This window comes from Amorphotheca resinae (assembly GCF_003019875.1).
Source record: "Amorphotheca resinae ATCC 22711 unplaced genomic scaffold M430scaffold_11, whole genome shotgun sequence".
Classification (NCBI taxonomy): domain Eukaryota; kingdom Fungi; phylum Ascomycota; class Leotiomycetes; order Helotiales; family Amorphothecaceae; genus Amorphotheca; species Amorphotheca resinae.
In genome coordinates this window covers 744434-760080 of record NW_020194481.1, presented here as the reverse complement: position 1 = coordinate 760080, position 15647 = coordinate 744434, and the positions used below count along the sequence as shown (strand labels likewise).

Genomic DNA, 15647 nt, shown 5'->3' with positions numbered 1-15647 from the left:
TGCATCAAGACACCACATAAATAGAATAATGTTATTAAGTACCGTATGACTTTTGCTGCAGCACACTGTTCCTAGATGCGGGGCCATCTGCTAGTTAGAGCCCATGAGACGCATACATGGTCGTCGCAGACGTTGTGTGTAATTATACAGGAGGAAATAGAAGACTCCATCCCCCCTTCTAATAAATATGCATAGAGCGCTCGATGGTATATATGAGTAATGCAGATGAAATAACAAGAGATTCCGTAAGAAAAGTTCATTAGGTGTCGTAAATGATGTTCAAACCTCGTGTACCCAAACCTGGAAATCGTGTTAGCAGAACTCACAGATCCACGGACCGCCTGAGGATACTCACTTCCATCTTGCCCATGTCCAATCGTTCTTTTCTTGCGTTCGCTTTGACACTCATAAGAACCATTTCCAAATCATCCTGGTCTCCCAGGGTAATCATGTCGCCGTTGGGTTCATCATCTTCTCGAACCTTAATCTTGAAACGTTTCCGTATCTCAAACTTATCTCTTATCCGCTCAACAAGGTCCGAAAATTCGATCGCTGACCCGATCATAATATATCGGACGTCCTCAGCGTGAACCTTGACACGAATCCTACGAACCTCTGGCCGCCGTGACTGGCCGCGGGAGGAGGTAGATGCAGAGGTGGGGGTTGTACGCGTCCGTGGGGGAGGTCGCCTCGAGATCATTTCGAATTCGCCCTCGTCGAAGGGGCCGTCATCAGAATCGCTGGCGTACTCTTCTTCCTCTTCAATGTACTGAGCTTGACCCCTTTTGCTCTTGTTACCTCGTGGATTTTGGTGGTACATCTCGTAAAGCTCTCCCGGATACTCGTCATCTATCTCAACTTCCGAAGGTCTCCGGCGCGATGGTCGTGAGCGAGACTCACTTCTCATTAACATCTGTCTTCCTTGGGGTCCTCTGGGCTCGGATGCTGTTCGCTGAGTCCCAATACGAGCCTGTGCACTCTGGGGTGACCTTCTCTGTTCCCGGATCTCATAACGTCCAACAGGTCGGGCTTTGTCAATATCGAGCGTGGGTAGCACTGGTTTGGGACCATTTCGGACTGAAGCTCCCCGGCTCAACATAGTAGGAGCGCCTGATTTCTCGGACTCAGGAGGTGGAGTTGGGGGAAAGACGTTGCGGTTCAGCGGGGGTTCTGACTGCTGTCGTTTGCTCTGGAGACCAGGCTTCACAAGATTAGTGGCTGCAAAAGACAAGCTCTCCGCCGGTCGATCATCCTTGACCTCGAGTTTTGTGACCTGAAATGGTTAACACGTCGCATTTTAGGGTGGTATCAAAAGAACTCACATTCTTGAGCTCGGCGCCTGCAAAACCAGTGAAAGCATTTGATGCGTCCGAAGCCGCGACCAAACGTGCCTTGCCAAGGTAATCTTTCGTCTTCAGGTTCTTGACTTTTGCCTGGTTCGGTCGATATACGACACCAACAGGAATAGAGAAAACGGTGTAACCCTGCGATGCATTAGCCAGTGCAATTTATGTACTGTCTTCCAAATTCTACCTCAGCCTCCTCCCTAATTGCGTCATCAATGACATTGTGATCCTCGACGACCTTCTCCTTGACGGCGAATGAGAAATCTTGCATCCCAGCTTCCTTCTGTTGAAGATATATATAACACAGACCGCGGTTGAAAAGGACCTCGCAGGAATAAAGCTTAAACATAAGCCCCAGTTGGGCGTAATCGATCATGTTGTTTCCTCTCAGGTACAGAAGGGTATCGTTGAAATTTGCTAGTGCCTCCTCGAAGTCGCCAATAAGGAAATTCGAGACGCCTTGTTGAAAGTATGCTACTGCCAGATATTGATCTAACCGGATGGCTCGCTGATAGCATTCGACCTACACGTCGTTAGATCTTGGCCACATCTGGGAAGAATGAAGAGTACTGACGGCCTTCTCATGCTCTCCCAAGGTGGCATGAATAACACCACAATTGAATAGAATTTTTGACGTATCTGAGATATTATCAAACTCCTTTAACGCCTCGTCGAATTCGTTATTATCATAGTGGGCAAGTGCTGCCACCCACGTCTCGATTTCCTATTTCCGGGATAAGCAACCTCCTTCCCCAAACCTCCACACAGTACACGAGACTCACCTGCTTCAAAGACATTGTGCCAAAGACGTATGCGTAACCTCTCTATTCCTTCCTTCGCCAATCAACGCCGGTCGCCTCCTGAGCGACCAGCCGTTAACTGTGTGAAACTCGAGATAGTCCCGGAGCTGTCGTCCAAAATCCTTCGTAGAGGCCGTGGTTCGTTACTTCAGGCTGAGTATGTCCTGTTCTTCCAAAGCCAAGTTTTCAAAGGGTATCTATCGCAAAAATGTTCAAGCAAGGAGGCTGGTTTGTCGGTATCACTTGAGAAGAGATTAGACGATCAAGGCCGGAGCGGGGTACGTCCAAGGATTTTGAGGTGCAGAAGATGTTTTCGGTGATGATTAGCAAGAGCATAGAGGAATGCAAAAGTTTGGAAAGAATTGAGAGAAAGACCCCAGGAGGAGGGGGGGATGATAGAATGTAAGGTACGACGCACTGGCTAGCAGTGGGCAATGAGCGGGTGGAAGACGATGAGTTCAAAAGTTCAGCGCGTAACACACGATGGGGCTTGAGGAGCTGGGGGCCTTGTCCCTAGCTATAGTGGACACTTTCATGCATGCGAAGAAGACATCGGTTGGAAGGATGGAAGTTCTATAGTCGTATATGCCTCGCAGGTGTCCCCCGAGATGCGACGGCACGATGGTACGGCAGAAACGGTATGATCCTGCCATCATACAGACGGATATACGGAGTGCAATCTGGTCCAGACACAGTCAGAATGGGCCGCTGCGAGGCCTCCTGCTGCAGATTGACCGCAACTTGGGAGCAAGAATCCCGGCGTGCCACATGTGAGGCCTGGCGGGACTCGACGGGCAGCGATGCTGCGGTGCCTTTCAAGCAACGGGCGTTCCATGAGCGTCCTCTCGTCCTCGATTGGTTGGATGGCTGGCGGGGGGACCAGCGCTTCTGTCACGGGAACCGTTCCAGGGCGCGTAGAGAGTGCAGACTCGTCAAATCACATCGAATAATGGTGGTGAAGAGGCGCTATGGGCTTCACCCTATTATCCACAAGATGCGGCCAAGCAAGAACAATCATGACGATAATGATGATAATAATGATGATGATAATGATAATTCTTTCCGCGTAAAGTCTGTACGGAGGTCAGTCTAATTCGAGACCCCTCGCTAACCCCTCCCCTTCCCTTGGCCCATGCCACATCAGATCGCGTGAGCTTCAAGGGGCCCAGCAGCAGCAACGTCCATCGTACATACAAGGCACATCTCGGGAAAACAAGAGGCTAGAGCATACCAACTCCACGTTCAGGCAGGGCTCAATTGCCCTGGTGCATCTATCTTATCGGGTCACTTTTCTGACGATGCGCAGGAATCTTGGCATGTGTCAGGGAGCAGCTTCACCGGCGGATGGAGGCTGGACGAAACTCGCTTCCGCCTCAGTCTGTTTGAGCTTCGGCCGCACAAGTCCTGCTTGGAGGTCTGGAATCTCAGCATCCGGGGTATTGTTCTAACCTCAAACAGACCTCTGGTCTTGTGAGGCCTAAGCTGCCTCGTCCCAGCTTCTTGCATTACGGAGTAGGAGTACCGGTCTGATCATCATAACAGGGGCTTCTGCCCTCGTCTCTAATTACCCTTAACACTCAAGAAATCTCCATGGAGCTTCAATGCTATCGGCCTGGGTCTCCTCCTCAGTGAGCTTGCCACGGGCTTGCATTGCTCTGTTGTTTGGAACCCGGTCGATCTAGATATGATCTGATTCAATGCTTGTGGCTTGCTGGGTCGCGGGGGCGGTCAGGTAATTCTGGCGGATTCATCCGCAGAACACCCAGATTGAATTAACACACGTCTGTTAGAAACGGGGTTGTTAGAAACGCATGAGAGACAGCTGAACATTTGACAGCTACAGTACCATTGTAAGTTCACCTCACAATTGAATACCCTTATTCTCATCATCGTCTTCTTCGGAATGTCATCATTATCATCAGGCTATCCGGTAAGCCACATCCTCGTCAGAGTGACTGAGATCGTCTGATGTATAATCAGAGCATGCCCTTCTTCACCTCATCTTTTCTCTCCTCCCATAATGTCTTCCCTGAGCATGAGCATACGGTCTTGTCGTTATCCCAAACCCCTGCGCTCCTTGCAATCACACCAACAAGTGTGTTATCATCATTCTGCTCCGGCTTTGCCTCCCCTTCAATCTGTTTTGACACAACCATTCCTCTTCCTATTATTTCCCATATCTGTACTGGCTTGTCCAGGAACACACTTCCAGTACCATCGTTGCCCACTTGAACAGTTCCAAAGACTCCTTTGGGCTTGAGTGGACTGTCCTTGGGATCACTCCAAATACCACCGATGGAAGCAACACCTCGCGATATGTCTCCAGTCTGCCGTACTGAGGCCAAGTAGTTTCCAGGCGCGAGTCCACGAATCGTAAGGTCAATAAGTGTTATATTTGGAGCAACCTGAACCATACGAGCCAGACCTCTCACTTTTTCTGACACGGATTCGGAATGTGTCTCAAGAATGCAGACTGCTGCGTCTATTATTTCAATGCGATTAGTACTTGACTGTATGACGTGAAGATCCCTGGAACATACTATTTGAGCCTCCTGATCCTCTTAAAATGGCATCCCTTCCCGTAGCTTGGATTGAAGCTACTATTGCGGAAGGGGCCGCTGTGTTTCATCAGCACCTTGCTCCATGCCATCGTGGCGTTCCAGAAGAGTATGACGAACCTGTTCCTTCAACGGAGACAAGTTGATCTTTGAGATTTGCCTCGACCTTTTGAATGCCGTTGAGCTTGTATAAGGAACTAGACACGTCCTTGACACAACTCTCGCAGGTCATCGGCACCGCAAACAGCGTCTGAGGCAGGTCAGTCAGTGCAAGCGCAAATGCCGAGGGTAATGCATGATCCTTACCTGGAAAGGCGTCGTGATCGCCATATTGAAACCTTTGAGGGAGTTAGAACTTAGATAATGGGTATAGAAGTATGTGCTAGAACTTTAAGGCTCTCTCAAAGTGACTTGAATGAAGTCTTGAAGACCTGGAACCCCTCCGTGATGCAATATCATGGCCGTCGTGGGGCTCGTTAGGCTGGAGGTGCTTTGAAATCGCGGGAGCACTCTCGGCTGATGTTGCCAAACGCCGAGAAGCTAACCCGAATTGTCGTTCAAAAGTTCACGACTTCAAAGAACATCGCGACGACCACAGAAGACAGCAGCACCAACTCCGCAACTCGCCTGTCCCAGCTAATAATTCAATCGGCCTCAGGGCCACCTGGAAAAGATGTCTCAAACCAATGGATTAGTGAGCTCTCTCGAATTCCTTGCACCATCCTCGACTAACAAAGTGCCTCGAGACAAAACTTGCATACTCCCGAACATGGCACCACATCTCAGCCAGCACGCCGCATCACGCACTCTCCACAATCCGGCCTCTCCCGTCCCCTGATTCTAAAGAACTCAAACCACCCTCATTAGGGCGTCTCGCATCCCGAATCGCCGTCCTTCTCATGGGCAAACATAAACCCATCTGGGACCCATCCACCGACTGCGGCGACTATGTCGTTGTAACCAACTGCGCCGCTCTTCATACAACCGGCAAGAAACGATGGCAGAAGCTATACTACAGACATAACACGCGGCCCGGAAGCCTGAAATCGGTCACCATGGATGGATTGATGGACAAGCTGGGAGGCGCCGAAGTGTTGCGGAAAGCGGTCAGTGGCATGTTGCCCAAGAACAGATTGAGAGATGATAGGCTGGCGCGGTTGAAGGCTTTCGAGGGCGACGCACACCCGTATAAGGCGAACATTGTCAAGTTTAACGGGAAATCGAAGATTGCGGAGTGGCCGAAGGGGCAGACGAAGGCTGAGGAGGCGAGGTTATGAGCAGGAGAGGAATGATATGTGTATAATAGGGTATAAAATACTGGGTGCTTTAGGTGCAACTTTGGATGTATATCATAGCAGTCTCCCATGGGTCGCTGAACACGTTTGATGGTTTTCTATAGTGCCTGAACGGCGTCCGAAGAACGAAGACAGACTTCCCTCGAACATTTCTATATATTCTCTGCTGTCTGTTGAGCCATCCTGAGAGCGCTTTAGTTCAGGGGGGGGGTTACGCTTGCCTATTTCCGTAACATTAGCATCGTGTCTGGTCGACCTTTGGTAGCAAACTGCTCATAACATGGGTACGACTACATTTCCAAGATACAAAACTCTTGGTTACACGAAGTATCTGTTGTTGAGTGACAGATACTATTGAGAATGAGACATTGTACTGTTGTGCTTGTGGGTTTACTACTATACCTGAACGACACAAGCACAACAGCACATAGCAAAACTTGGAGAAGTACTTTTATTCTTAAGTATCGCTCAAATACGGTGTACAAATCTACCCGTCCCTCCCTACGCCAGCCATCACCATTCAAATGATACATTTGAACGGGAAAACTCCTACAAATCTTGCCTGCCTATGCCAAGTAAATGCGCCTCATAATTGTACAATATCCTATCAGTCAAAACCTGCTCATATTCCATGATCATTCAGAAAGTGTAGGGGAGGAGAGATTGGTGACACTTGGTTGCCTCTCTGTTCTACCTTCACTTCCACTGTCATCGTCGCTGCTCTCTTGGTTCTCATCACTGCTTTCTTCGTCTAGGACGATTTGCCTCATGACACTTTTGTCAAAGAGGTCAATAGCGAACCGTCGCATACCTAGGCGGAATTGATGGCATTCCAATAAGATCATTATTTTCTTGAAAAGTGATGCTTGTCTGAAGCCAGGGGCTTTCTTCGCTTTGATGTGCATCAGTTCGCTCATTGCTTTGTTCTTCAGGACTGTATTGCCCAGATCCATAACGAGCTCCAGAATACGTTGGTTGACTGCATCGTCGTCGGTCTTTGCTGCAGCTATGGCTGCTTTCTGCGTGTCGTCTAGACTGATATCGGAGACTTTCTCATGTTTCCATGGTTTGTACGAAAAGAATTTGCTCAGGTCTTGAGGGATGCAGAGACCAAGGGAAGTGCCCATGGTCGTCGTATTACTATCCCATCCATACTCTGACAGTATTTCAAGCCCGTGAATGCTACGGGAAATGAGCCCTAGCACAAAGAATGCTGTTCCTCGTAAACTCATTATTTCATGTGATTCAGCGATCTTGACAATGTTCTCAACCACATCGGATTCTTCAAGAAACGGTCCACCAAGTTCCATAGATCCGACATTGCCGACTGCCCACAAGCATCCTTTGACCTTCAGAATTAACTCAGGGTCGTCTGAAAGCATCCCGTACTCGCGAATCGTATTTGCAAATTCTTCAAAATGACCTTTGCTACGCAGAAGTTTGCAACCTTCTTTGGTCCTGGTCAACTCCCTATAGAAATGAGGAGGCACATGAGCGTCGCTGTCACCGTCGAATTCGAAGTTCTCTTCGTCGATGCTAAAACGACCTGACGACTCCTCTTGTGGTGACTCAACGAATGCCCGTGCAAGACTTGCCTCAATGACCCCGACGTAGGCATCATTGCGGCCCAAGAACCAGTCATCCATTTCATTACTGATATAATCCAACCCATCGAGGTAGTGGTATCCGATGGAAGTGGAAAGGAATCGAAGTAGCAAGGGAGCGCCAATCTCTCCGAGGTGATCCAAAGCCGGACGACATTCTACAATGTATTCGAGGTAACTCTTTCTGTTGCAAGCCTCCTCGAGGATCTTAATTGCGGTAGCACAGACTTCGACTTCAGGGTCGTATAATTGAGTCACGAGTAGTTGGATAGCCCACTTTGAGTCACCCACGCCTTGATTCACGGCTCCGTTTGGACGGGAGCGGCTGGAGTATCTTCTCAAAACATTCGTCGCGTGTATGCGAATCTCTTTCGATCCACCCGTGAGAGCTTTGGATAAAAGCACTCTTGGATGTCCCATAAGGCTATAGTCGAAATTCGACAGCAACAATTTGATAAGATCCGGACGCTGCTTCAGATCGATGATATGATACATCATGTTGATCATTCGCCACCGGTCAAGCATCTGCAGGCCTCTGGAATCACCGCTCAGAACTCCTATCATGTCAAAATATCCGCTGCAACAAGTCTCGGCAAGTCTCTCTTTTGAAAACATTGGGGATTGCGCTGTTAAACCACTGGTCTGGAAAGAATTAGCTTCATCGATCATCCCTGTGATGGAAAAGTATGTGAGCTTACGGGATCGCATTGTGCGAGACATTCGGCAATCTGTCGCAAGAGCTTGTTGTCTGCTAGATACCTGACTCCTTCTGGGGTCTGGAGGAGAGTATGTATGAGTGCACAGCCAACCTTGATATATTTCTGGCTTGTGCGGGAAATCCTAGTCTCCGCAAATTTGTACTTAAACGGTCGGTAAAAGCTCATGATCCTTTTGATGAATCTGGAGGCCTTAATGGCTTCGTCAAGGCGCTTGCCATTCAGCAACGGCCCCTCAATGATCTTCAGAATAATGTCCCACTTCCACTTCAACGGATTCCCACTTGACAGTACCTGGGTTTCGACTATCAACGCCCGAAACGTAGTTTCATCCAAGGCAAGAGTAAGATGCGGTTTGGGTTCAACCTCCAGGCTCGTTATGGTTAGGTTCTCGTCACTGTTGTTGCTGGAACTCGTTAATGCAGGTGTGTTGATGGGGGCCGATCGATACAATGTCCGGCTCACACTGCTAATTTGATAGACGGTTCCAGTGGCACCGAAACGCTCTTCACTACCAAAGTGTGAGGCCGCAGCGAACAGCTCCGGAAGGAGTTGAAGATCGCTACTCCATGTTGACGGTAGTAACCTGCTGGCGAGTTTAAGGACTTCCCCGATAAGCAATGTCGTTTTCCGTTTTAACATTGAGTTGTCTGCATCCCGGGTGACCTGTAATAACCCTGTCATCATGTCTGATGAGATCAGAACCGCTAACAACAATGCTGTGTAATGATCCACGAAGTTCTTCTCAGTGCTTTCTTCCTCAGTTGCTTGCCCTACACTTTTCGGGTGATTTGATTTGAGGGTTGCAAGACGCCCATATGTTGTCAACCGTCGGCCAGCTAAGAATGATGTGGCCCAAAACGGTGATTTGATTCGGAGAAGGCCATAAAGCAAATCAATAACTGTCTCTCGAATAGTAGAATTCGGTAGCATTAAGCAGGAGACCAGAGACCGGATGGCCCTGAAATTGTACATCGAGAGAGTCATCAGACCAGGCCAAGATTTCAGGGCGTAGGCTATAGACTTGGAGTTTTGTTTCAATATGCTCTCGTTAGCAAACAGAGAGTCTGTAAATGCCACGAAAAGCACTTCAAGCTCATATCCTGAGCGGAGATACTTCCTTCTCTGGGGTGCGTCCAGCAAGTAGAGAAAAGCTGCAGTTAGACTCTCCGATGCCGGGTAGGTTCCCTCTCCTAGAGCGTCTGCCAACGGTCTGAGTCCTCCCGACGCAACTATCAAGGCAGGGTCGCGGACCATGATCTCAGCAAGAGTTTCTATGCAAATAGCTCTCAGACGATCTTCAGGATGCTCGGCAACTGATACAATAGTCCTCACGACTGTTCTGGACACCTCATGTACGCCGCCCTTTACTTCGAGGAATGCACGCACGAACTTGAGTGCCTGTTCTCGCTCGACGTCTGCCTTTCTCTCCTTGATGAGGGAGCTATTGAACTGTTAACATAATTCTCTGGGTGAAGAAGAAGCACAACTTACAGTACTACTAGATAATCTGTATTTAACGCTCGAATCTTCTGCAACGAGCTTCTATCAGATATTGCGTATCTAGTCATCCGATATCCAGCAGCCACAACTTCTCGACTTTCGCTCAAAAGCATAACTTGCATTCGTAGGCCAAAAATCGACCAAACCAGATCATACTTCAGTGTGGGATGCCGTTTGAAAAGCTCCACGAGATTATTCGCGTGCCCGACGTAGTAGTCGGGCGTGAGGCCTTCAATTTCAAGAGCCTGGAGAATTTCTGCAAGAGCATATGTTGGTGATTCCGTGGGTTCATCAAAATCCGACCCAGTAGCACTCTTAGAAGCACTTTGAGGAGACCGCAGGCCACTGCTGCTCTGAAATAAACCATCCATTCGAGATCTAGTCGGAGTCGAAGGGAGCCTCGGTCTTTGTAGTTCTGATATCTTTCTCTTGAGCTCCTTGATCTTCTGGTTCGAAGAGTTGAGCTCTGCCTCCACCCTCTGCCGCTGCTCTTTCGTCTGTTTTGCCTTCTTGCTGTTCAATGCTTCTAACAGATTCTCGCTCCCTTCTTTTATCTTCATTTCTCGGTTCAGCGACTCCTTCAGTGTCGAGAGGAGATGACCAGATTCCCTGCCGTCTTCCCCCTCCATCCTGTCAAAATCTCTCAATTCTCTCAAAGAAACGTTTCCTTCCTGCCCAGATCCACTTCTTGGACCAGCCTGACTGCGCATATTGGAGCTGAAACTGCCTGGTGCGCCAGATGAAGTCAACGAGGAGCCGCGAGGGCCGAAAGGTATTGCATTGTTCGACACCGCTCGGGTGCCGGTACCGGGCCCCGTAGGTTGTAGTCCATCTCGATCCAAGCTCGTTCTCAAGATCGTATTATTGTACGGCGCAGACGACTGCGCGGGGTAGATTGACTTCTGAGTCGGCGTCGCAGACGAGCTCAGAGTGCTCGATGGCCCAACCATCTGTCCATCGACGAGGGAGCGTCAATGTCCTTCGTCCGGGGGTGGCATGTGTCTTGAGAGACTGGACAGAGGTTTAGGTCATCGAACACAACAGTCGAAACCTTTATGCGCATTCGAAGGGTGCAATCGTGGGGTTTGGGCGGGTGGTGGAGTATGCAGGCGACGTGGTGGAAGTCCCAATACCAAGGTGACCAGGCTAGTATCGGCACGCAATCGAGAGAATTTTCGGGTTTCGAGGGCGAAGCAGATGGCTTCGCAATAATCACTTTTCGGAATCGTTGGATTTGCGTTCTCGATGATTTTATGATATGCGCATCAGTGCTGGCCGTTTCAATGCTGGCTTGCTTCGTAGAAAGTGAAGCTGACAGATGTGCGCTTCAACACACGGACCCCTGATATGGCGCAGTACCTGTACCTACCTTACCTAAGGTAAGGTACTTATAAACGTCCTTGGAGCACTCTTAGAATTACACTTCTCTTGCACGGTTCTATCAAACGCCCATTGAACGGATAATTGATCTTTTTCTAACGATAGGGTGTGGAAGAAGAGAAATGAGGGCTCTGTACGTGGCTGAAGCCAACCTTACAAGAAAAGAGCGTGCAGGGCAGCAACTAACAGTGCACATCTGCCTACACAGTAGAGTATCAAAACTATATGGGCCAGAAAACTTTAATAGAGCTTGTTGAACTTTAAAATCCCTACTCTAGAGGGCTCTCAGGAATTCCAACGCGCTTTTATCGGGATTTCCGCGGGTTCGTCGGGGACTGGGTTATTCAACGATACGATATTAAGCTTGATCTATATCAAATGCCTTTCATCAGAAGCATGCCCCGCATTCACCCATGTCCCTGATGGAAAAATCCTTTAGAGAAAGTTCTTTGAGACGATCGAGATCGCAAGCTTAGTATCTACGTTGGCTAGTATCAGGAGTTGGATAGATTTCAGAACCATAGGGGCATAGACAAGGAATCTTATGCTCAGGTAAGGTTCGTTGAGGAATTCTATGCCTAAGTCGTTCCTCTATCATCCGAGATTCAATCTCTCCAGGACGACTGTCATGTCTTCTAGCATCGAGTTCATTCCAGTTATCTTTTGGTGAGTTCTATATTCCATCCCCGAACGTTGAACGCCAGGTCAGTGAGCTGTTTCGCAGGATCTGCAGCTTCCGCGGCAGCTGCCCTCAGGTTTCGCGACCATCTCGATGCTGCGAGGTAAAGATGAGATGAGGCTTTTGATAGTACAGCATATGTGGGCAGACTTACTGGTATGTCTGCAATAACAGGTTGAGAGGTCGAATCGACGGTGTCGATTTTGACAGATGGAGGAATCAAACTCAATGAAGAAGACAGGAAAAATCGAAGAGGTAGAAGATTGTGTATCTATCTTTTGTTGTCTCGGAGAAAAGTCGTGAATTAATTACTGCTATGATTTGACACAATGGATGGTCAACAGAAGTTTGCGAAAGAGGGGTACCATGATAGAAATACATTCATTGTCTTCGAGTCGTGCACATAGTGGACAAAGTCTTATCAACCATGTATTTATTCATCTTATACCTTATAAGAGGCTTTTCGTAAGCTCTGTGAACGCCTTAAGAGCAACGACAGCCCCATAACCAACCCAATGCAATAGCAACAACATTCTAAGCCCTGATTGCAGCGCCTAAAGCGCCACCAGAGAATTGGGTTCCTCCAGCTTGTCTCGGGGCGCTGGATCCTCCACGCCCGCCACCCCTGCCACCGCGCTGCCCTCCCCTATTTCCGCCTCGACCGCCTCTACCACCTTGTCGCTCGAAAGCATTCGCTGTGCCTTGTGTTCTCGTCTCCAGTGTTCGCTCGTTGCTCTCAATGAGACCACTTGCCTTGTCACTGAGAGTCAATGCCAAGCTTTGCAGTCTGCTCAACTCGACGCCCTTTCTGAAAATGATCGAGGAATTGACTTGATCCAGTGCAGCCATCAACTCCTCGTGGCTAATCATCTTGCTAACAATCGCAGCAACCTTTCGGTTGGATAACTCAAACATTGATGAGAGAGTAGCAACTGACAGCGTATCGTAATAGGGCGCGTAAGTGAAGAGATATGTTCGGAGACCTTCTTCCTGAATCTGTTCCGAAAGCATAGCCTTGATAGAATCGGGCTTTGCCATGAGCTCCCAGATTTTGATTGAATGGATGAACTCAGTTGCCTTCTTCCATTCGCCAGCTGCCAAGGCCTTCGACGCCTGCATGACATGATCTCTTGTGTTCTCCGGGGGGCCAGTGAAAATTTGGCGTTCATGATATTCTAGCATACGTCTATATGTCTTGCTGATGACTCGCTTCTTGATGTCGGGTGATGATCCGGTTTGGGCAAGGAGTGGAATTTCGAGAAGCATGCTGCAAGTGAGATAAACACACTCGAGTAGCTCTAAGTTGATGTGCATATGGAAAGGAAGTTGGCGTTGTCGTTCGAGTCGCTCCTGCTCTGGTGAGACCTGGTTGTATCGTTGGATCATCACGCCCTGAGCGAGCAATTCCTTTTGACGTCCGCTACCGCAAATTTCTTGCAAAGTGGTTTGAGCTTCATAGACAAGACCAGCCCGGAAAGCGCAAAGACCGACTTGTACAAGAGTGCGGTTGAACAGAATCTGACTGTGAACATCAAACGCATTGATGGTCTCTTGCAAATGAGACATGAGCATCATATCGCGAGCCTTGTAGTAGTTGTCGTGTAGGGCGAGGAAGTAAATTTGGCAGAGCATAGCCCGAGCTCGGATGATTCCTTCACTGTGGATGAAAAGATAGTTGCAAAGAACATTTACAAGAGTCGTGGCATCAGAACCCTGGTTACGTGGGGTAATTGTAGAATCAAGGTTTGTGGGGATCGACTTCCAGCAGTTTTCCTCAAGTATCTTGACCACCGCGGATGGCTGAAGATAATATTAGTATATTGATATAGATAAAAAGACGCCGGGTGCACTAACCTTGAAATAGACGTGTTCTAGTCTCCTCATGACAATGCGGTTAAGACCATCTTGTGGAATCTGCAAGCTGGTATCCTTAGAAAGTCCCTCAACGTACAACAAAGTGCGAACGATGTTGTTGTAAAGAACGCCCTCATCTGAGAGACGGTCGATATATTCTGCGGTGTGTGGATCAATGTGCTGAAGGGATCGGGTGAGCTCATCGTCAAGCCTCTCGGCATAAGAAACAATACTGCCAGGAATCTTGAACTTCTCGCCCGGAGTAATCGTAGGAGCCTTATCGTCATCCTCCCATTCTTCCGCAGTCTCGATCACGACCAGCTCTGGGTTGGACTCGAGGACTTGCAAGAGGGTGGCGAATTCTTGTTCGGCTGATTTCCATTGCTCTTGAGACATGAAAGTCTGGATTCCGGTGCTTAGGTCGAATCTTGTGGAAATGAGGGTCAGGAGCACTCGGACACGCTGGTATGGTGTTGTGGCAACCTCGTAGAGCTTCTCCATGATTTTGATCTGCTCCGTACGGTCCGTGTTCTTCTTTCCTCGAGATTCCATGATGATCCGCAGGTGCTTGAGAATGCTCTCGGGTGTAAATTGTAACGTGCGTCCACCTTTACCAACTGTCGAGAATCCTTCGTCGTTCTCATCCAGACCAGCAGTTGGTTCTCTGAATTCAGCCTTGGGCTTCTTGGTTGGCTTTTTTGGGATAACTTCCTCTTCTTCCGACTCCATGAAAGCATCCTTGTCAGCCTTGTATGCGTCAATCTCCTTTTGGTAGTCCTTGTTGTTCTTTTTGATGCGCTGTTTTACAGCGTTCAAACCGCGAGCATTCGTCGCATTCATCTTCCGTGTTGAAACTTTCTGCTTCGCAATAGTTTCATTCAGGAAGTCCTCCAACTCGGCGATAGCCTTGATATACACCTTCGGGGTATTGCCAGCTTGGACGAGCTTCACAACTTGTCGGTTGAGTTTGTCGAATTCTGAGCAATGAATGTCAGCCATAGCAAACATTATACTTTTCCCTTACAACGTACCTGTAGATATCGAGCCCCAGTCATTGATCTTCTGCCCATTTTCGATAGCTTTAACGGTGCTTTCCAACTCCTCCAGTCGTTTGTCTTTTGCACTCTTGACAATCTTGGCCCGGTCCTCGTCGCTGCTTTCCTCACTCTCAGAATCCCCACCTTTCATGAATCTGCTTGCACCACTCTGCTTAACACCATCTTCTTCATCACTAGAGGACTCATCCTCGTCCTCGTCTTCTTCTTCATCGGAATCTTCTTCGTCGGAGGCAGCCTTTTCCTCTTCCTCCTCCTCCTCAGAGTAAAGCTCTTCCTCGTCAGAAGAGCTGCTCTCGCTCGAGCTATCGCCGTGGAAGAATCGAGACATGCTGGTCAATAATCGGCGATACTGGAGGGGGTCGTCGCGCGGTGTTGATCAAGTCTTGATTGTGGACGTGTTTTTAAAAATACGTTGATCGTGCTTTGCGAATTATCGTCGAGGGGTCGATTTAAGCGAAGTCCTTAGGGTTTTTAAGTGGCGAAAGATCGAGAGACCAAGACTCTATAGATCTCATCTCTCTGTGATCTTTTGGAACAAAATTTGCTGGAGTAATTTGAATAATGAATAGGACAGAATACCTATTCATCAATTTAATGTTACGGTCAACGTTTGCTTGGTCTGACGAGTCACTGAGCCTAGTGGGTGTATTGCATCAACGATACATCCTAATTTCGAGGTAGGTACTGCGGCAGAGGAGCTCTGACATGAGATATAAGTAGTTGGATAGGTAGATAATGCCTGAAGCAGTATTATTATTTCCGTGTGGCTTTGTGATATTTTTGATATTTGTGATTATGTTAAAGCCATAGATCCTCTGATCCCCTCGATGTTTATCATAAGCTCAGTCTTGCAT

At 48.4% G+C, this 15647-nt stretch overlaps 6 protein-coding genes across 6 annotated transcripts; 2 read left to right on the top strand and 4 right to left on the bottom strand.

Annotated features, from left to right (window-relative positions):
- Positions 1–142: 142 nt before the first annotated feature.
- On the bottom strand, positions 143–2413 carry M430DRAFT_178759 (hypothetical protein). Its single transcript, XM_024863756.1, has 6 exons — positions 2129–2413; positions 1921–2070; positions 1534–1869; positions 1323–1484; positions 356–1273; positions 143–300 (listed from the first exon to the last, which is right to left on the bottom strand). The coding sequence occupies exons 1-6, from the start codon at positions 2141–2143 to the stop codon at positions 280–282; spliced, it is 1602 nt and encodes a 533-aa protein (XP_024717932.1). The 5' UTR covers positions 2144–2413; the 3' UTR covers positions 143–279.
- Positions 2414–3334, top strand: M430DRAFT_178758 (hypothetical protein). The gene has a single exon (XM_024863755.1). It carries the CDS (start codon positions 2685–2687, stop codon positions 3237–3239), a length of 555 nt encoding a protein of 184 aa, XP_024717931.1. The 5' UTR covers positions 2414–2684; the 3' UTR covers positions 3240–3334.
- Positions 3335–4122: 788 nt separating this feature from the next.
- M430DRAFT_30643 (hypothetical protein) lies at positions 4123–5034 on the bottom strand (the record flags this gene model as incomplete). Its single annotated transcript, XM_024865964.1, has 4 exons — positions 4123–4628; positions 4687–4764; positions 4825–4954; positions 5011–5034. 4 exons carry the CDS (start codon positions 5032–5034, stop codon positions 4123–4125), a joined length of 738 nt encoding a protein of 245 aa, XP_024717930.1.
- A 254-nt stretch (positions 5035–5288) lies between these two features.
- Positions 5289–5981, top strand: M430DRAFT_145902 (hypothetical protein; the record flags this gene model as incomplete). The annotated part of the gene is made up of 2 exons (XM_024862978.1): positions 5289–5398; positions 5451–5981. The coding sequence occupies exons 1-2, from the start codon at positions 5378–5380 to the stop codon at positions 5979–5981; spliced, it is 552 nt and encodes a 183-aa protein (XP_024717929.1). The 5' UTR covers positions 5289–5377.
- A 454-nt stretch (positions 5982–6435) lies between these two features.
- Positions 6436–11114, bottom strand: M430DRAFT_127205 (hypothetical protein). Its single transcript, XM_024862017.1, has 3 exons — positions 9814–11114; positions 8302–9763; positions 6436–8245 (listed from the first exon to the last, which is right to left on the bottom strand). Exons 1-3 carry the CDS (start codon positions 10770–10772, stop codon positions 6635–6637), a joined length of 4032 nt encoding a protein of 1343 aa, XP_024717928.1. The 5' UTR covers positions 10773–11114; the 3' UTR covers positions 6436–6634.
- A 921-nt stretch (positions 11115–12035) lies between these two features.
- On the bottom strand, positions 12036–15121 carry M430DRAFT_127203 (hypothetical protein; the record flags this gene model as incomplete). Its single annotated transcript, XM_024862016.1, has 3 exons — positions 12036–13681; positions 13736–14712; positions 14767–15121. 3 exons carry the CDS (start codon positions 15119–15121, stop codon positions 12416–12418), a joined length of 2598 nt encoding a protein of 865 aa, XP_024717927.1. The 3' UTR covers positions 12036–12415.
- Positions 15122–15647: the final 526 nt, after the last annotated feature.